General features: G+C 45.8%; 1 protein-coding gene across 1 annotated transcript in view; it reads left to right on the top strand.

The window, feature by feature from the left end:
• Positions 1 to 1,124: 1,124 nt before the first annotated feature.
• Positions 1,125 to 21,813, top strand: part of LOC130120473 (glypican-6-like) — a 117,412-nt gene continuing 96,723 nt past the window's right edge. Inside the window, exon 1 of the mRNA XM_056289022.1 lies at positions 1,125 to 1,275. Coding sequence (XP_056144997.1) covers positions 1,125 to 1,275 — 151 coding nt within the window. The remainder of the gene's footprint in view (positions 1,276 to 21,813) is intronic.

Genomic DNA, 21,813 nt, shown 5'->3' with positions numbered 1-21,813 from the left:
GATGTGATGTGATATGATATGATGTGATATGATATATATATGATATGATGTTATATGATATGATATGATGTGATATGATATATATGATATGATGTGATATGATATATGATATGATATATGATGTGATATGATATATATGATATATGATATGATGTGATATGATATGTGATATGATGTGATATAATATGATAAATGATATGATGTGATATGATATATATGTGATATGATATATGATGTGATATGATATATGATGTGATGTGATATGATGTGATATGATATGTGAGCATACTGCAGGTATTCTACATTTAGTACTGCATAGTGCAGCTATAACTAAAGCTTTAAGGCTTCTAAGCTCAACAAAGTTTCTCTAAATCTTAAAAAATGCAAGCTCTTTCCAGACGGTATTTTGTGAGATGTGCAGATATGAAGTGAGATGATGTCTCATCTAATCATCTCATCTAATCTCACCTCATCTCATATGTCAAAACAATCAATGGAACATTAGAAAAGGGGGGGGGCTGTGATCTACAGGAATGCGTGTGTGAACGTCAGATCGGAAGTTCTACCGCTGTGAGCGCCCGTCTTGGACAGACAGCTGCCGAAACTGACGCGCAGCCGCCCTAGAAGGACGGGTCGGGAAATCCACTCCGTGTTTTGCGGGCCGCCTCGCTTTCACCTCCGCCGCATCTGATCTGGGTTCAGCGCGCCGCGCGGCATTTCTACTCCGGCGCGGAGGCTCGGCTCACTAGGCTCGTGTCGCGCGGGCAGAGAAGTTGGGGGGAAGCACGCGCCGGGGGAAGCCCGTAGCCCGGATTCATGCGGTACCTCGGTACCCGCACTTCTCCTTCCAGCTCCGTCGAGGGGGACCCCCCCTCTCGGCCGCCGCTCTTCGCGCAGCCGACCCGCGTTTCCCCGCAGGGAAGGCGCCGGTAGACTTTGGAGACTTCTGAGAAGAAGTGGCACCACTTGAACGCGGCACCTGCGGATCTTGCTGCGGGGTGGTGGTGGGGGCAGTTTCTCCAGCAAGCAGCGGGGCTGGGGTGGGGGGTGATCTGCGGAGGGGACCCCGAAAATAAGGATTTTTTTGTTCTTCTTTTGAGCAGTTTTTTACGCGAAGCGCAGCAATGTTGAGAGTCGAGACCCTGCTCTGCACGCTGTGCCTGCTCCTCGCCGCGGCCGGGGCAGATTTCAAGGCGCGGAACTGCAGCGAGGTCCGGGACGCCTGCGTCGGGAGAGGCTTCAGCTTCGCACATGTTCCTCTGCAGGAGATCTCAGGTAAGAGGGTCCCCCGAGTCCGCTCAGCCGCTGCGTGCCCGCGCCCTGGTTCCCCTAAGCGCCGCGCGGACGCGAAGAGGTGCGTGCGTAATGACGGGGCGCGTGGAGAAGTTGAGGCGACGCGCCGCACGCGCCTCTATTAGGGCGGATTTGACACGCGGGCAGCTCCGATTAAAAGAGAGCGATAATGAAAAAATCATCGAGCGGAAGGGTTCCGGGTTCGGCGCGTGAACCACCTGTCGTCAATGCGCGTGCACGCACGCGCGCGCGGTTGTCATAAGAGGCAGTTCGTTAAAAGTTTACGTTTAATAGCTTCGATAATCCTATTGGTTGCGTTCCAACAGCCCGAATAACGGACATGCATTTATTTATATAGTGGCCTAAAGTGGTGTGTAGGGCGTTGCAGGGATTTACGTGCCAGTGGGCTGTTGTTTTGTTTTTGTTTTTTTGTTTAATTATTGAAACGTTTAACAAGTTTATGGTTGGAGCAGCAGAACTCGTGTTTTTCTCCACCAGCGTGGAGGGGAAGCAAAACGTCTGCAGCCTTACGCCTGATTTACACGCACCGTCCGCTGACGAGAGAAACCCCCCCCCCCAAAAAAAAACCCCAAAGCTGTGCCAAGTCCCCTACAGAACGCGCCGTAAATGAATAACTGCAGCCAATTAACTGCGTCCATTTCCTGCAGTCCGGTGAGCCGGGGGGCTGATGGTGAGCCGGGGGGCTGATGGTGAGCCGGGGGCCTGATGGTGAGCCCGGAGGGCTGATGGTGAGCCCAGGGGGCTGATGGTGAGCTGGGGGGCTGATGGTGGCTGGGGGGCTGATGGTGGCCGGTGATGAAGAGAGTGTCCAGCAGAGGTCTCTGGGCGTGAGAGGTGGATGGTCAACTCAGCAGATTTAACTCCCGTCCTCAGGAAATTAAGAAGGGATCATTTGAGAGACGAAACGTATCTTGCGTTGCTTTTTGACACCCATCCGTCTGTAACTGTATGATGTCAGTACAGAACACTGTGCATAAGGGAATTTGTGACGGGGGGGGGGGCACGTAGCCTGCAGGACAGCAGCCATGCATAAACCTGACACCATTTCGACGGTTTTATTTGAAAAGTGATCGCCTGTTGCTATATTTCTGTGCAGAATTGGCAAATTGGGTCCAACTGAAGATGTTTTGTTAGCTGCTGCTACTAAAAAATAAAATGCAACCAGTTTTGTGCACCGGTAATTGATTATTCAGGTGTCACGCGCTTTCTTAGGTCAATTTTAGAATACCATTTTTATGTGGTTATTCCAAAAATTCCTCGTCCCTACATCCAAATGTGTGTTGGCCCTGTGTGATGGCCCGGCGGCCTGTCGAGGGCGTCTCCCCGCCTGCCGCCCAGCGGCTGCTGGGATAGGCTCCGGCATCCCCCGCGGCCCTGAGAGCAGGACAAGCGGCTCGGATAGTGGATGGATGCATAGAATTGTGAAAAGTTATGGAATTGTGCATCAAACCCGAGTATCGCCTGTGTCTTGTCAAAGCCTCTATACGCTTTTGGAGGATTTCAAGGCGTGCCTCTGGAGAGAAGTGAATTAAGGTGTGGGTTGTTCACCTCACTTTTCTCTGTTCGGTGTGTTTGCTCGATCCGGTGGCAGCTACAGCTGGAAACCCGGCACAAGTATAAGGCTGCATATTTGATAATAGGGGCACCTGTTTCATGGATGGGTTGAATAGCTGACTGATTAAATCCCCCCCCCCAGATGTATGTCCCGACATCGCATCTAATCCCCCAAAATGAGGGAAAAATTCAATCTCTTGCATCTCCAAATGATGTGTAAAAAAGGTGTTGTGATCACCAGCGAGAGTGAGCCATAACCTTATTTGTCTGCCGGACAGACAATGCCACATGGGCATCGTGCCACGGTTACACAACGATGGTCATGTCCTTCATGCTGTTGATTTCACATTACTCCTCCCCCCATTCGTACAGCGTTGGATGTAGCGTGGGCCCTTTACTCGAGTAAACGTAGAGACACCTCCACGTTGCACGTGCTCAGGTAGAACTCCTCAAAAATTTAAAAAATTAAAAGAAAAATAATCCACCTGAGACAGACCCTCAATTGTTTGCTATAAAACCGATTTAAAAAGTGCCAAAAGAAAAAAAAGTCCATGTTCACTCCTTGCACCGCAGTGCTCGGAAGTGCTTTCGGTTTTGTCTTTGTTATTTTTAACTCGAGAGGCTGAGACGGAGGTGTAGGCGGTCCAGTTAGACAACGTTGGAGAAGTGTAATGTCTCGAATGCTAATTCTTCTACACGAAGCAGACTTGCATGGGCTGTTCGATAGAATACAATATGGGATACGGCTTCAAGAGGAGTGAAGTTAAGATGTAAAAGCCCCCCCCCCCAAAATGCCGATATCTCAGTGAAGTACAGGCACGTCAAAAGGGACTTCTTCAAAATGTTGTAGTTCATCTTTTACATGGTTCACATTTTATACAGTAGGTGCATATATTGGTTTTACTTTGACAGATTGTGTTGATATTGGCTGAGGACTAGTTGTGCGACGTTACGAGGGTGAGGGCTCGCACCGTCAGTCACAGTGGTCATCCACAACTGATTCTAGAGTTGAAATGAGTTGGAGCTTCGGTGCTACAGGCTGAGGTTGTGTGTTTGATCAGGGAGATGGAACCAGGTCAGACACAAGGACAATGGTGGAGTATGTCTTATTGACAGAAGTATTTCTGTGGGGGCGTCCGGATAGTGTAGCAGTCTATTCCGACCCAGATAGCGAAATTGCTGCGGCCCGGACCCGTACCACACCCGACTTTCATCTTTCTTTCATCCGGCCCACATACCACGTGGAATGATGGCACTTGGGTGGTCCGCTCCTGTTTGCCAGATCTGGGTCAGAACCAAGCCATAGCAATGCCGCATGTGCCACATATTTGTCAAAGGTGGCCCATATTTGTTTTGTGATATTTGGGCCATATTCACCATTTACCACACGGGCCACTTCAGGGTCACATCCAGATTACATGTTGCCCAGAGCACCACATCTTTGCCAAAAAAAGGCCACATTTGACTTGTCATATTTGGGCCATATTTGCTATTATACATGTGGGCCACTTCAGGCTCACATCCATTTTGTCAGGGCCAGAAGAAGGCCATCAGTGCCGCATCGCTGCCTGAAGTGGCCCACATCCGGATGCTATCTGGGGTTGCCTACCAACACGTGGCTCACCGGTTCAAATCCCTGTGTTACCTCACCTCCGGCTTGGTCGGGCGTCCCTACAGACACAATTGGCCGTGTCTGCGGGTGGGAAGCCGGATGTGGGTATGTGCCCTGGTCACTGCACTAGCGCCTCCTGTGGTCGGTCGGGTGCCTGTTCGGGGGGTGGGGAGTGGGGGGAATAGCGTGATCCTCTCACGTGCTACGTCCCCCTGGCAAAACTCCTAACTGTCAGGTGAAAAGAAGCGGCTGGCGACTCCACATGTATGGGAGGAGGCATGTGGTAGTCTGCAGCCCTCCCCGGATCGGCAGAGGGGGTGGAGCAGCAACCGGGACGGCTCGGAAGAGTGGGGTGATTAACCGGGTACAATTGGGGAGACAAATGGGGGGAAAATGCACAAAAAAACCCCAACAAAAAACCAAAACTAGTGGTCATCCACAGCTGATTGTAAAGTTGAAAAGAGTAGAGGCTTCAGTGCTACGGGCTCAGGTTGGGTGTTTGATCAGATAGATGGAACCAGGTCAGACAGAAGGACAACGGGGGAGTATGTATTATAGACAAGAGATATTTCTGTGAAATATTGCGGTGAGAGCTGACTTGATAATTGAACAAGATCTGGATCTGGCCTCTGCGTTTTCCCCAGGCGAGGCCCGAGGCTGTCAGCGGCTTACAGTGTTAAGGCCCCCTCAAAACCCCGGGGAGCGCCTGACTTCCGGATCGCTCTGCGGCCGTTAGCACGTCTAAAAATGGCAAGAGCTTCCCCGCAACGGTCTTACTTACACATATTTAAATAAACTGTCAGGGAGTTCATTACATCTCGGCCTCCCTTAAACCCAAACCCATCACCGCCCTGGAAACGGGCGGGCCCCGCGTGCAGGCTTGTCTCTGCTTAGTCTCAGTTTCCACTCGGCGAATTACCCAACGCCAGAGATGAGATGGGAGAGATTTGGAAAGTGAGTCACAGACTGTGAGACTCTATGGAGCTTCCTAAGGTGTCACAGCCTGGCGCTATCGTTTGACATCCAGTTCTGGCTGCTAAATTCCCAGTCATGGGATAGAGATGGGACAGAAATAACGGTGCTGATATTTTACGTGATCCCTAACCATGCCTACACAGCCAGGCAAATGATCTCAGCTCAAGCACGTAATGTCCCCCGCCCGTCATGTAATGGGACGGAAAGGATTAAAAGGGGCTAAATGGGATTGCCCGCAGAGAGAATGGCTAGGTGATTTTTGTTGGCCTCCGCAGCATACGTCAGTGTTGCCATTGATGCATTGTTGGATTATAATGACTTCCCTGTCAGTCACAGAGCTGGATCTCGGAGTGAAATCCTGAGAGGGACTACACATGGCGATGGAGTGGTGCGCTCTGGCATGCCGGTGTCATTAAGCGTTGAATATAACTAATGGAATCGCTGTAAATTGGACTGTAGGGATTGAATGTGACTGTGAGGAGGTTTAGACACCACCAGTGGCGGTGCTTTATTCAGCTACGTAACATGAACATGCCCTGCTGTGGCACTTAGGGGGCACTAACAGAAAAGCAGAATCCAAACAATCATCTTTTATTTTTCCTGCAGCAGAGGGACTCTTTCCAATTCAGCGCCATCACTCATCCTCCTGAATACCAAAATGGCTTCATGATGGCCTTTCTCTATGGGGGGGCTCCCTCGCACAGTAGTAGGGACCACTTTGCAACAGTGCAACGCTAACTCAAAGCAGACCAGAAAGCTACAGCAAGTGCACCCCCCCATAAAAAGCAACAAATAATAATAATTATATATATATTGTGGCCTTGTTATGGTTTACCATAACAATAAAAAAAAATGTCTGACATTAGTGAGTTTGATATTTTCATATGCTGATTTGCTGTCTGTGTCTAGATCAGGTTTTAGAATTGATTCATCCATGTGTTGCGGTTTCTGTCCCTAGTGGATATTTCCAGTCCTCTTCATCAGTGAGTTGTATGTAAGAAAATGCTGTTAACTTGGAAGTCTGTCTTCGTCACCTTTTAATGATAGAGCTAGCTTTCCTCTGTACGTGGCATTTTGCAGTTTCTGACACTTCGGTTCCTACAGTGCGCGTAATGACAGGTTTTTTTCTTTTAGACATCTAAGGGAGATAACCGTACATCTGATAATTAATGGATTTTTTTTTTAACAGTATATGGCTGAGGCTCTTCGTGTACAACTGCTTCTAGGCTTCAGCAACATTTAGGTTTTTCTCCTGCATAAAAATGAGGTTTCTATAAATCTCACACTGCCTGGAAATGTTCAACAGGCTTTAGGGACATTGGGCAGAGGTTAACTAAAATGTTTGTTCTATCAATTTACAGCGATGGCATATACATTGGCGAGCCAAAACATTATGCCCACTCACAGGGGAACTGAATAATGATCATCTCCAAACAAGAGCACATGTCAAGGTCTGGGTAGATTAGATGTTAAGTGAACAATCAGTTCTGGTAGTCAACGTGTTGGATGCAGGAGAAATGGGCAGGAGTGAAGACCTGAGCGACTTTGACAAGGGCCAAATTGTTATGGCCAGATGACTGGTTCAGAGCATCTCTGAAACAGCAAGGCTTGTGCGGTGCTCCCGGTCAGCAGTGGCGAGTACCTACCGACAGTGGTCCGAGGAGGGACAAACCACAAACCGGCGACAGGATGTTGGGCGCCCAAGGGTCATCGATACACAAGGGCAACGAAGACTGTCCCATCTGGTCTGAACCAACAGAAGGTCTACTGTGGCACAAGTCACAGACAATGATGGTTACAGGAAGAATGTGTCACAACACAGTGCATCACAGCTTGCTGCGTATGGAGCTGTGTAGCTGCAGACTGGTCGGTGTGTCCGTGATGACCCCTGTCCACCACCAAAAGCACCTACAATGGGCACGCGGGCATCAGAACTGGACCTGGGAGCAGTGGAAGAAGGTCACCTGATCCGATGAGTCCCATTTTCTTTTAGATCATGTGGATGACCGTGTACGTGCGTGCCGTTTACCTGGGGAAGTGATGGCCCCAGGATGCACTGTGGGAAGGAGACAAGCCGGTGGAGGGAGTGTAATGATCTGGGCAATGTTCTGCTGGGAAACCGTGGGTCCGGTCATTCATGTGGACGTCACTCTGACACGTGCCACCTACCTAAACATCATTGCAGACCAGGTACACCCCTTCATGGCAGTGGTATTCCCTGATGGCAGTGTCCTCTTTCAGCAGGATAATGCACCCTGCCAAACTGTACACACTGTTCAGGAATGGTTTGAGGAACATGATGAAGTGTTCAGGGTGTTGCCCTGGCCTCCAAATTCGCCAGATCTCAATTGGATTGAGCATCTCTAGGATATGCTGGACTGACGAGTCCAATCCACGGCGGCTTCACCTCACAATTTACAGGACTTGAAGGATCTGTTGCAGATTTTTTTGGTGCCAGATACCACAGGACACCTTCAGGGGTCTTGTAGAGTCCATGTCTCAGCAGGTTGGCGGCACACGGAGGACCAATAGCATATAAGACAGGTGGTCATAATGTTTTGGCTCATCTGTGTATGTGTATTAGCTTATCAGCCAATGCCGTCATCGGATATGGCCCTCAAACAAATATGACAAATCTTGTTGCCAAAGATCTATGGTGGATTTGGATATACATGAGATGTATGACGGCATTTTTGTTTGCAATGTGTAAATTGTATTTACATTCAGGGGGAAAATTTGTTTCCCAACAAAGCTCAGCCACCGGCTTTTATGTTGACTTTTAAACACCACTGTGCCAAATACTTGACAATAATGTCTAATATGTTGTTGTGAGATTGATGCTGTGAATACAGCCATGAAAAATTAATTTTTTTTTTCTTTCTCTGGATTCATCTGCAATAACTCAACTGTGAAAAACTAGGAAATGGATTGAAGGGACTCATGAGACACTATAGCAATAGCTGTTTAATGGCTCACAGATTATTTGAAATGTGAAAGAATGAGTTCTCTTCATGTAAACACGAGACTGAATTCATGTTTTCCTGATCTTTTACATCCTGTCAAAAGCTGTCCAATTAAATGCAAACATAGAGACAGAGAATTAGTGTTATTTATCACATGGTCAAGTTAGAAACTAATGTAAACACCAGTGGCAGCTGGCCAGTACAGGGTGCTGGGGTGCTGCCCCCTTCAAATATCAAGAGGTGAATATCTACTTAAACATAATTTAGTTGTATAATGCAAATAATTATGAAATAAAAGTGTTTTTCAGTCTGTGAGCGCCTGTCAGCAGCCATTAAATATTGGTTCCAAATGATTTCTGTCTGAATACATATACTTCCTGGGTGAGGGGCGCTGGCCAAACCATACCTTATGTAAGCCCTCAAAACGTTTGGTGAGCAGGTGACCTGAGGCTGCTGCCTGATTGGTTTTTTTGTTCAGATTTTCCAGGGGGCGCAGTTCTGTGCGCCCCAGACACTCCCACTTTCATTGGCAGCGAATTGGTATTGTTTTAATGTCTGTGGATCTAATGTGATTGGACAATTCTTGTGACTGTCAATCGTGTTCACACCCACCACGACACCCGTCTCAACTGTCAGTAGTCCACCGTCTACAAACCCTGATAAAATCTATAGGCTTCATTGTCCTTAATAACTCTATGACTGTGTGGACATTAAAGCAGCTGTCAGGTGTGCTGCGCCAAGGTAAACCGCACCCCCCCCCCCAACTTTTTTAGCACCAGCCGCCACTGGTAAACACACTGCCTTTGGTCATTGATCTTACCTACTGGTTCAAGATACACAATACACAAGCAATATCTATATATATATCTACTCATATATTTTCGTAATGTGTGTGTGTGTGGTGTTAGTGTGTGTGTGTGTTAGTTAGTGTAGATAGCGGGACCGAAAACTAAAGCATTTATGATCTTAATTCTTTTTGGAGGTGGTAGGTATTGTCTCAGAGAGTAAGGGGGAAATCCCAGAAAATTAAAATTATGCATAATTATGCATAAATACGCAAAATATGCATTTTTCTAAAATGGCTAAAAAAACACTTTTCTCGGCATTTCAGATGATTCTGAGCATCTTTGATTTTTTTCACCTATATAAAAAAAAATTCTGGGACTTAGAAATGTTTTGGCATTGTGCAAAATATGCATTTTTGCAAAAATGCACTTATGATCCTTTTTTTTTTTATTTTTTGGAGGTGGTAAGTATTGTTCCAGAGAGGACCAGAAAAATAGCAGAAAATTAAAATATAATTATGCATAATTATGCAAAATATGCATTTTCTAAAAATGGCTAAAAACCACTTTTCTCGGCATTGGAGTGGGGGGGGGGTTAGGGGCAGGGGGAAGGCGGTTAGCTGGCAGGATGAAGAGGAGGGAGATTTAGACGGGTGGATAACCAAACCGCTAATTGTAGCGGGGTTCTTCTAGTATAGTATATATAAGGCAAATGTATGTTTGTATGTTTGCTTAAAACTCCAGAAATACTAATTGTCGAACAAAAAGAAAGGTATCTTTAGGATCAGCACTTTCCAAGGATTGCACAGTTCAAAAAATATTTCAGAAACCAAGTAAAAAAACTGATTTATTTGCGAATGACGCATTCCAACGATGCTTTGTGGAGACTTCCGGCAAATCCTTCCAGTGGTCAAGGGAGGCACTACACCTCACATTGTCAATGCTAGCCTGAAGGCACGCAACATGGTTTACCCTGAGGCGCTTGAGCACTGAGTGATTAATACACACATCAGTAAAGAAGCTTGGTGAATGGATTGAAAATGATGACATTTGATCATTTTCATTAATAAGGTTTGTTTATTCGACATTCGTTTATCACATGTATCATATCCTAAATTATCCTATATTTCGTCATCGATTATATCGTGAAGATCACATTGTGTTGGTTGTTTTGGTGAGAACATTTTCCCCAGGCAACGCCGGGTACCTCTGCTAGTTGTGATATATTATAGTGTAGGTCAACTGGGTAACTATATAGGTAAGTCTTTGGTAACACAATGAAAATCTGCTCACAAGCTAAAGTAAAACAAGCTCAGCACAAATATGATCAACTTAAATCAAAGCTGTTCAATAAACAACGTGATGATTTGCCTTTGATCAATATTTAATTACACTGCTTTTTTTGTTTTTTCTTTTTGCATGCAGAGCCAAAGTCACAAATTTCAAAAGCACACATTTGTTTGTGCGTCTGAGCCAAACAGCTGTATACAGTTTGAGTTTTCCATTTGGAGCGTCCCTCGTATCTCGTATTCCACATTAGGCCACAACATATGGTTATATTTTCTTTTAAATTGTTTATTAAAAAGGAAGTTTCTGAAATTGCAGAGGAGTAACTTTCCGAGCGATCCCGGAGGAGCCGTCGGCTCTCAGAGAACAGTGGTTGTAAACATCGGCGGGTTTCTCTTTGTTGGCAGTTCTTTTGGAAGTGACGTGGCTGGCATATCCCCCCCCCCCAACTCCCCCACCTGACTGTCTGTCAAATCGGTGAGTCATTGTGAAACAAAAGTACCCCCTCAAATGACCCATCGCTGTCACCAGATTTATATTTAGCGCCGTTGGCGTCCACTTCCGTCTTGTTGACAAGGCCCGGCTAGACATGATGTGTAACTGAAGAAGATGTCTACCTTTACAGTCCTTCCCGAGAAGGCCTTGGCGAGGTTGGTGTCCGAGCAAGAAGCGGCCGGGCAAATGGGTCGTGTCATGCCGTGCCCGGGCGCTCTGCTGTATAGAGGACGGCCCGCACTGCAACAAGACATCAGATCTAATAATGGCCGGCGCTGCTGAACTAAGCTGTAAATGCTGAGTGAGTGGTAATGATCAGTCCAGGTCTCCAGGCCCTGCCGAGTCCCCCCCCCCCCCCCCACCTCAGCCACCAGCTGCTACCTGTAGTGCAGTCCTCGGCCATGCTCCACTTAGCAAGTTGACGCAGAGGAGAGCTGCTGGCTAGCTCACTCTTCCCCCGTTCTCAGGGGCTTCTTGGCCCGCTGCCCATATATATCAAATATCCACGGCGGTCCTCTCATTACCCCACCAGGCTTTTCATTGCATACCCCTCAATAAATATCAAAGCCAGACATAGTGCAATGTATGCTGATTATGCAGTGCTTGTCATTCCAAAATGTACTACACATGGCGTTGAGGTAGCGCATGCATTCATCTCAAGCTGTAACGATATTGATGCACTTTGCAAGATATTAGATAAATATTCAACCCGTAGGTCAAGCATGCTTTTCTAGCGTACATGCTGACCAGTACACAATGTATGTGAATACCGTGCAGCAAAAAAAAACAAAAAAAAAAAACACGTAAATTACCCCCCACCCCACCCCACCCCACCCTTATAGTATTGGCTCAATAAATAGCGTTTAACCTTGCAGTCACCTCTGTTTAATTCATTGGCTGTATCCTCCACTGCACTACCGTTTGTATATTCACCACAGCGAAACATATGCTTTGAGGCTTTTACCTGCTATTTTAATTTTGAACCAAAGTGCAACTGGGCCAGAGAGGGATCTGACTTGGATGGCCAGGCAATATCGCTTGCAGCACGGGAGAAAGTGAAAATGTTGAAATGTCACGGTGGAGCCAGGTGCCATATTAGGGAAAGATCAGCCTGGAACCAAATCAGATTGGCCAGAAAACCCGTTTCTCCACAGGCTTTTCCAGGGCTCTTAAAAAAGGTCCTGAAGTTATAAAACATTCCTCATGCGGTGACAGAGAGAGCAGTCACATGTTGGCTTCCCTCTCATCAGACAGATGCAAATGAAAACATTACTTGGAAATATGAATATATAATCCATAATAAGTAATTAATCAAGAGGATATTTTTCTCTCTTTTTTTTTCCTTTGGCACGAAAAGTCCAACCCTTAAATGCATGTGGAAATATTTCGATATGAATAGCATTTTTTTGGCTTTTTTTTTTTTGTTGTTGTTGTTTTTGACGTGCATGCTCAGCTACCACAAAATATCTTTGACATCTTCAGAAATTTGTCATATTTGCCGGGCGTATGAAATTGTTCCAGCGTCTTTATTCCTGTCCTTTTTCCCTTCACGCTGGCTCTCCCGAGAGCCCAGGATACCGCCGTACTGTGCCGCTTTTATTGCAGCGTGTTTTATGTGAGTGAGAATCCATTCCCTGTTGAACCTGTCCCCGTTCACACAAGGACACACACTCCTCCTCTGTATCGGCGTCCCCCCCCACCAAGTTATTTAAAACACAGGCGTGTCTATTCATTAGGATTTCTGAAGTGACCCCAAAATGTGATGGAATGGAACGGCATCACGCCGTCTGGGTTGGCGAAAGTTCCGTCTTCAGCCGGAAACTTTGGCTATTCTGTACACGGAATACTCAAGAGGCGTTATTAAACTTATGAAGAAAGGTACTCCGAAGTATACACCCGTGACTGGATCCATACTAAGTTTTGTAATGCATCCATCAAGATGCTAATATTGGTTTGGAAGAAATTATCCACCACCACTACTCCCCCCACCCCCCACCCCCACCCCTGCAAATTACGCACCCATGAGAAAGTTTGGTTAAGTTAAACTTTGCCCAGATAGCGCCCGGATGTGGGCCACTTCAGGCTGTGATGCGGCACTGGCGGCCTTCTTCTGGCCCTGACAAAATGGATGTGAGCCTGAAGTGGCCCACATGTATAATAGCAAACATGGCCCAAATATGCCGAATCACATGTGGGCCTTTTTTGGCAAAGATGCGGTGCTCTGGGCAACATGTGATCTGGATGTGACCCTGAAGTGGCCCGTGTGGTAAATGGTGAATATGGCCCAAATATCACAAAACAAATATGGCCACCTTGGCAAATATGTGGCACAGGCGGCATTGCTATGGCTTGGTTCTGGCCCAGACCTGGCAAACAGGAGCGGACCGCCCAAGTGCCATCATTCCACGCGGTATGTGGGCCGGATGAAAGTGTCGGGTGTGGGACGGGTCCGGGCCACAGCAGTGCTGGTTGCTGTTAATGTTAACCTTTGGTGTGTCTTTAGTGTTCCAGTTTGTGCGTTATCTGTGGTTACCTCAGGTGTCTGAAACAATGAGTGAATGGGATCAATGTAAGTCAGAGCCCCCATAAAACCCCTGGCTCCGGTTTGAATTTCAACGAGGATGTGAAATTAGCGAGAAGGTCCGATCAATATTTTAAGTTCATCAAAATACGACACGACTTACTCCACGCCTCGGTTAACACTGCAAAAGGAACTGTCTGAATTTACAAGTTATTCAGTTTAGGAGTCCTGTTGTCCATAAAGAGGGCGTCCTGGTAGCGTAAAGGTCTATTCCGTTGCCTACCAACATGGGGACCGGTGGTTCGAATCCCCGTGTTACCTCAGGCTTGGTCGGGCGTCCCTGCAGACACAATTGGCCGTGTCTGTGGGTGGGAAGCCGGATGTGGGTATGTGTCCAGTTTGCTGCACTAGCACCTCCTCTGGTCAGTCGGGGTGCCTTTTTGGGGGGGGGGGCATGATCCTCCCACGCGCTACGTCCCCCTGGTTAAACTGCCCACTGTCAGGTGAAAAGAAGCAGCTGGCGACTCCACATGTATCGGAGGAGGCATATGGTAGTCTGCAGCCCTCCCCGGGTCGGCAGAGGGGGTGGAGCAGTGACCGGGACGGCACGGAAGAGTGGGGTAATTGGCCGGATACAAATGAGGCGAAAAAGGAGGGGAAAAGTCCCAAAAAAAAAAAGTGTTCACCTGAAGGTCATAATTTGCGACGGTTGCAGATTTTGGCGTAACACCGGTATGGTTTGCTTGGCTGTACAGTGCACTATAGCAGTAGGAGCACATTGAGAATACCATCCAGCGGTAGCAAGCATATATTCTGGAGTAACGAGACGGCTCAACAATGTCTCCTGACAGTAATATTAAACAAATTATCAAGTCGAATCAAATTTTTAATTAAACCTCATTTAAACATTAGATGTTAAACTTTGTATGTCAGCACCTTTTGCTTCTTCTTCTTCTTCATTTCTATTTTTTTTTAGTTAACAGTTAATTCATCCTTTATAAAACATCAACAATTCATTAATAAATCATTACGCAATTAATAAACACTTTTAAGAAATTATAAACTGTTACAGATGATTTGTTTTTGATTAGTAGATTCATTTGTTATGGTTAATTCATCATTAGTCAAACATGAATAATATGTTATTAAATCATTACCGAGCTATTAGCCTTGTTCTTCGTCCTTAACACTTCTTTGTCCTTATTTCTTCTTCATCCTTATATCTTCTTCTTCTTTATTTCTTCTTTACTTCTTCATCCTTATATCTTCTTCTTCTTTACTTCTTCTTCATCCTTATATCTTCTTCTTCTTTATTTCTTCTTCTTTACTTCTTCTTCATCCTTATTTCTTCTCTTTACTTCTTCTTCATCCTTATATCTTCTTCTTCTTTACTTCTTCATCCTTATATCTTCTTTACTTCTTCTTCATCCTTATATCTTCTTCCTCTTTATTTCTTCTTCTTTACTTCTTCTTCATCCTTATTTCTTCTTCTTTACTACTTCTTCATCCTTATATCTTCTTCTTCTTTATTTCTTCTTCTTTACTTCTTCTTCCTTATTTCTTCTTCTACTTGTGCGGGCGCCATTATTTTTGAATGCTCTGCAGGAATGGCTGACCCTGCGGCACCAGTGAAAAAGAGAGGACACTAACATGCCGGATGGCTGTTGTTACAAATGCCAGAGGGGGAGAGGTTGTCATGTAAGGCATTATGATATAAAGAAGAATCATGGATTACATCATTAATAATGAATGAAACCACCCGTTTGGAGGGACATCTTTCGCCATCTATTCATGTTGCTGTATCTTAACCTTGGGCAGGACGTGAGACAGGCGTGGGTTGGTAGCAGACGTGTACGGGTGAAGCTCATTAAGGTGGCGCCGGGCTTCATGTGTGACGCATCTAAAAGTTTGTCAGAGGGGCCGGGGGGACGTGGCAGATGGCAGAGCACATATGCTGTTGGTCTCTTTGGCCAGGTACACTGGTGAATACTTCTGAGGGTTGGCCCACCTTTCCTGGCAAGCGGTAGAAGGGTGACTCTTCCATTTGGGCCAATTTTGGCCTTTGAAATTTTGAAAAAATACATTTAAAATCTGTTTTTTTTTTTTTTTGAAAAGCTCTATTGAGTGGTCTGGAACAAATGGCGCAGCTTTGATCGTCCTACAAAATAAGTTTGATATTACGATGCTTTTTCATTTTTTTTCTCAATGTTGTAACAGCAAAATGTGATGGTAATGACAATTTTGGCCCTTTGGAGAAAAAGTTGGCCAAGTGTTAGACTTGTTGAACATACTGTCAGATCAGGACATATAAATCTTCACATTACTTACAGTTGATGACGTTTTCAGTGTCCTGTCTACTTTTTTTTTTCTTTTTTTTTAGCTTCATATTTGGACCTAAAAAAGTCCTGCTTCTGCCATGACTGCCCCTGCACCTCTAGCACTTCTCGTTTCCACGGCAACCACATTGTTGTTGTTTGAAAAAACGTTGTTTGGTGTGATGGTAATGACAGGTGTATGAGGGACAGCGATATTTAACTATAAAAATGTGCAAATTGCACATATATAAACCATATGAATTTGAAATATGTCTTTTTAAATTATTATGAGAAAATGCAAAGTAAAGCTTTAATTAATTTAACCATTTATATGACTTTATTGTAGAAGGAAGTTAAAAAGTCTGGGTTGGGGACCAGCCCAAAACAGTGAAATTCTGACACATCTGAATTTTCAACATACTGAAAAAGTATTAAAATTTCATCATTGAGACACAGATCTTTTTTTCATAGCTAACACAACCTAACTAACAAACACAATAATTGTTTGTTTTTTTTTCAAAAAAAAAAATTTTTTTTCTTGAAAAATCTTCCCTGGGACAGAAAAACTCCCTTAATTGAAGAGTCGCCCAGAAGTGGTTGGACAAATGTTTTTTTACCCCCAAAGCTAACCCATAAACAAAGTTGTGGAATAACAGCTTTTGACTGAAATACCGGCCTGTAAGTTCTTCTACGGACAGAGAAGACCACCGTCCGTGTCGGGATGCGATTATATAGACCCTGTTTACACTTGGTTTTAAAATGCGTTTTAGGCGATCGGATCACAAGTGGACAGCGAGACACGTCGTCGTTTACACCTGTCGTGTTTCTCCAGATGTGTCCCGCTGACCAGTTGTGATCAGATTTCACTACTCAGAAGAAGAAGAAGAAGATTTCCTGTTACGTCCTTGTCGGGGACGCATTAGCGTTTATGCCACAAAAGATATGTGGTCAAATGCGTCCCAGACCACCTCGGCTGGTGGTTTGACTAACCGGTTCCCAAAACGATTTGGTGGTCGTTTACACTTGTGTTTCGTGCTGTCCACTTGTGATCCGATCGCAGAAAGCGCATTTTGAAACCCAGTGTAAACGGGGTCTGTGTTCGGCGTTGAAGGCGCTGAGAAAAGAGCCGTCACAGTGAAATGGATCAGGGACAACTTTGCAGATAAAACGTTTTTTGGTTTGTTTTTTTCATGATACCCCTGATGAATAATGTCTCGATTTAATGTGACATAATGAGTAAGGTCAGATCCTGCGGTTGGCAAAAAAACAAAACAAACCTTAAAGCCTGAATTTGCTTTGTAGCGCTTAAGATGTTTTATCATCTGAAAATAAATGTCTGAAGAGGGTCCAATATGTCACTTTCTTAATCAATAAAATATATTTGTGTAATGGAGGGAGGCAGCGAGGCGTTTCATCATCGATAAAAATTTGCTTGATATTTATGTCATCATCCAGAGTTGGGATCCCTAAACACCAAACTGTTGTCCTTCAAAGACTGAGAGCTAACAGAAGGCTCATAAAAATAATAAAATCCAGCAAATCTCAGATACCAGAGAAAAGGGATTGAACCGAGCCTTCCAAGCAACTGAAATGGGTCTTCTGAGTTGTTTTTTCCCCCTTTTTTTCTCCCCAATCGTGCTTGGCCAGTTACCCCTCTCTTCCAAACCATCCCGGTCGCTGCTCCACCCTCTCTGCCGATCCGGGGAGGGCTGCAGACTACCACCTGCCTCCTCCGATACATGCCAGCTGCTTCTTTTCACCTGACAGTGAGGAGTTTCGCCAGCGGGACGTAGCGCGTGGGAGGATCACGCAATTCCCCCCAGTTCCCCCTCCCTCCCGAACAGGCACCCCGACCGACCAGAGGAGGCGCTAGTGCAGCGACCAGGACACATACCCACATCCGACTTCCCACCCGCAGACACGGCCAGTTGTGTCTGTAGGGACCGCCCGATCAAGCCGGAGGTAACACGGGGATTCGATCCGGCGATCCCTGTGTTGGTAGGCAACAGAATAGACCGCCACGTCACCCGGACGCCCCCCGGGTCTTCTGAGTTTTAACAGTGTCCCTGTTGGGGAGGAAAAAAAAAAGTTTATATCATCTTACCTTAAATGAAACCTGTCTCCATGTGCATACAGATAAGCAACCAAAAGGGGAGGGGGAAAAATCCCCAACAGGATGGGAGTAGCAGAGCTATTCAAATCTAGTTGTGGTTAAGAGAGAGGAAGGAAAAACCCATGCACCTAACAGTTGTTGCAGTCCGTGAGAAATATGCAAAGTTTAAAAAAATTTCATCTTGGCCGGAGGTGTGTGGAATACAAATGGCTTTGTCTATTATACGCCCATGGAGGAGCTTCATCAACAGTGATAATAAGCTAGCCTATCTGACTGACGCTCGACTTGATTACAGATGCCGGAGTGACAGGAGGTAATTGCAACTTATGAAGGCAGATCATATAGGTGTTGATAAAACACTGAATTGCATGCATAATCTTCTCTCATTAAAACCCTTCTTCATATTGGCAACCTTGCTAATTCTCTCCGCTGAGGGATGTGCACGCCTCGACACGACTTTCTGACATTTCTCAGGGAGCGGACAACTGTGGCGCACACACGGCTAGTGCGTATTCATCCTAATCGTTCATATTTGTCCAACAAACGACATCAGCAGTTGAGAATTTCATCACTGCATATACCAATGTGATAACGGGAGGCGTTACTCTGCCTTTTGTTATTCATTTGTTGTTCATTTGAAGATGGCGGCGCAATGTCACGTTTGCAGCCGCCTCACCCAGTACCGGTGTGGGAAGATGGCGGCGTGAATTCACATTTGCGGCGACCTCACCCAGCACCGTTCATGCAGTGTTTTTGTCCATGTCTGCGTCGAAGTTTGTGTCTTCGTTTGATGGCTGGGAAAGCTGGTGCTGGATCGGCTGGGAGGGCGTGGTCTGTGCCTCCTGTGGGCCCAGGGACCACGGCTCTGCCTGGAGCCGGGCCCGAAGAGGTAACACCGAGGGCGGTCTGACAGGACGCAGAAGCGGGGCAGGCTAAGCTAACTGCTAGCCCATGCAGACCGGCAGTTCCGACAGTCATCCTGGTTGGCTTTCGTTCTCCTGGACAGTGATTTTTTTTTTTTGTGTAGTTTAGATGTATGTTAGTTTGGATATATGTGTTCTTGTAGTTTTTGGGTGTGTTTTTGTCTGTGTGTTGCACTGCTGTGGGCTGGGGGTAATGATGGTTCGTTCCATTTCATGTGCGCAAGTGCATGAAATGAAACGGCAAAGTGTTTCCGATTCTGATTCTGATCCTGATTCATTTAAAAATGGGACTTCTTGCCATATTTGAAGGGAAATAGAAGTCTATCCTGTTGTGGGCTGTGACTTTTTTTCTTTTTTTCTTTTTGATAAGAAGGGATTGGATTTGGTACAGCGAGGTTATGCTGGGACACATCTCTTCATTTCGTTCTCAAAGCCCCCTTAATACTGAATGACTCGCCAGAGGCCAGCTCGGATACAAGGCTATTAGCAAAAAAATAATTCCCCTTAGCCGCTAAAGTATGGCTTGCTCAGGATCTCAGACAGCTGCAGGTGGAAATTATACTCACCACAAAGCCAGCCCAAAGCAAACAAAACTCTCATCTGCATAAGGCTTGGTTAAGGGGGATCCGAGTTGGAGAACGGGGGAGGGCATCCCAAAGCCTTCAGCGCTGATAATGTCTCCCAGTCTCCCGAGGAGCGTTCCTGTTTGCGGGGGGGGGGGGGGGATTCCAGAAACTTTACTTGCAACTCACAAAGTTTTCAGTCAAGTAGCTCTGTCTCTGTCTGCAAATTTTGGGTAAGAGCAAACTTCGCAGCGTGATAGATGATCTCTGAAAAAAGGCGAAATTTCCCTTTGCATTTTCTTTTGTTAAATACTTGGGGTCAGCTGTCCAAAGTAACGGGGAGTGCAGAAGAGAGGTGAAGAAGAGAGTGCAGGCAGGGTGGAGTGGGTGGAGAAGAGTCTCAGGAGTGCTTTGTAACAGAAGGGCACCAGCAAGAGTTAAAGGGAAGGTTTACAAGATGGTTGTGAGACCAGCTATGTTGTATGGTCTGGAGACAGTGGCACTGACGAAAAGACAGGAGGTGGAGCTGGAGGTGGCAGAGTTGAAGATGATAAGATTTTCATTGGGAGTGATGAAGAAGGACGGGATCAGGAACGAGTATATTAGAGGGACAGCTCAGGTTGGACGGTCTGGAGACAAAGTGAGAGAGACAAGATTGAGATGGCTTGGACATGTGTGGAGGAGAGATGCTGGGTATATTGGGGGGGAAGGATGCTGAATATGGAGCTGCCAGGGAAGAGGAAAAGAGGGAGGCCGAAGAGGAGGTTTATGGCTGTGGCGAGGGAGGACATGCAGGTGGCTGGTGGGACAGAGGAAGATGCAGAGGACAGGCAGAGATGGAGACGGGTGATCCGCTGTGGCGACCCGTAATGGGAGCAGCCGAAAGTAGTAGTAGTATTTCCTTTTGCACATTTGCCTCACACGTCTCGAATAACCAACATAATTCCGGCTTTGGTCACATCTCTTTTATTTAAAGTAAAGATTATTTCCAGAAGTATTTCCATCGCAATCCTTCTGTCACAGCCTAAACAGCATGCAGTAGTTGTGGACTGCATGCATAAGGGATGCATGTTGGTAGAATTTGAATTAAACCTTGTTTTCCTTCCTTGGCAGTGAAAGCTTTGCAACGGGTAATCATCATTTGTCTGCTGTCGGCGTTGTCATTCGTAATTCATGTGCGTAATCTCACACGGAAGGACTCAACACAATGGTGTTTGTTTGCATTTGTGCTTATTATATAGCCATCTTTTAATCTATCCGTGGCAATCTTCCGAGAATTTCACACGGCGATATTAATATGAGTCGCCGCGTCTCGGGATCGCCGCATGCATGCCCTGCGTCCAACTTTTCCCTGTTTGACATTCATTTCCCTGGCTTTTAAAGGGGAACCATCTAATCCACTCCCGCTCCTAACTGTGGGGAGTGTGTGGTCTTTCTGCTTCAGTAGACAGATCATCCGTGAGACCACAGCGCCGTTTTAACCTTGACTGGAAAGGACACGGCACCTCGGCTGAGTGGCGAGGTCCCCTGAAAGCCTCTTCCTGTATGTTGATGTACGACAGAGTCATTTTAAGTGATGTTTTGCTCTGTTGAGACTGCCGGAACACACGACAGCGTTGTTGCGTCGGTATGGAGGAGCTCCCCCCCCCCTCCTCATCGTGACACGTGTGATGGAGGGGCCGCTCTCGGAAATACGCGGCCCTGTAATCGTTGTCCCACCGGGTTTTTTTTACTGACCAAGTCACTCAACCTGCACTCCTTTTTGTTTGGAACAATCCAACCCTTCTTGTGATGGACCCCTTTTTTATTTTTTGTTTTGTTTTGGTCATTTTTTTCTCACTTTTTATTAAGTTTTCAAAAAGATATAAACAGAACAGTACAACAACATTAGCACAAAGAAAGAATACAGTATGATATACAAACAGTTACAAATAAAAAAAAAAAAAAGTTGTCTAGAAATATTTCAATATTCACACAAGTGTTTTAATTAGGCATTCCTTTAGTCGGTGTCGCTTCCCATATAAATGTTCAATTTTTCTTCAGTTCTTTTTAAATATATTCTCTTGGACTCTCAAAATGTACGTCCACTTTTCCATAACAAAAATGTCTTGGGCAATTTCCATCCACTGTTCCTGTTCTGGAGTGTTAACATTGAGCCAATTCTTGGCAACGGCGTTCGTACTTGCTGCAAGTAAAACTTCAGTCAAGTAGAGATCTTCAGTTTTAGTTATTTTTAGTTGTTCCTCCAATAACAAAAACCTTACAGATGTTTTACGGCCCAGTCACACAGACAAAACATTCGTATACAAGATGTTTGGGCGGCACAGTGGCGCGGTGGTTAGCGCTGTTGCCTCACAGCAAGAAGGTCCTGGGTTCAAACCCCAGGGTTGTCC

This window comes from Lampris incognitus, chromosome 11, assembly GCF_029633865.1.
Source record: "Lampris incognitus isolate fLamInc1 chromosome 11, fLamInc1.hap2, whole genome shotgun sequence".
NCBI classification, from domain to species: domain Eukaryota; kingdom Metazoa; phylum Chordata; class Actinopteri; order Lampriformes; family Lampridae; genus Lampris; species Lampris incognitus.
This window is presented reverse-complemented; position numbering and strand designations above follow the sequence as displayed.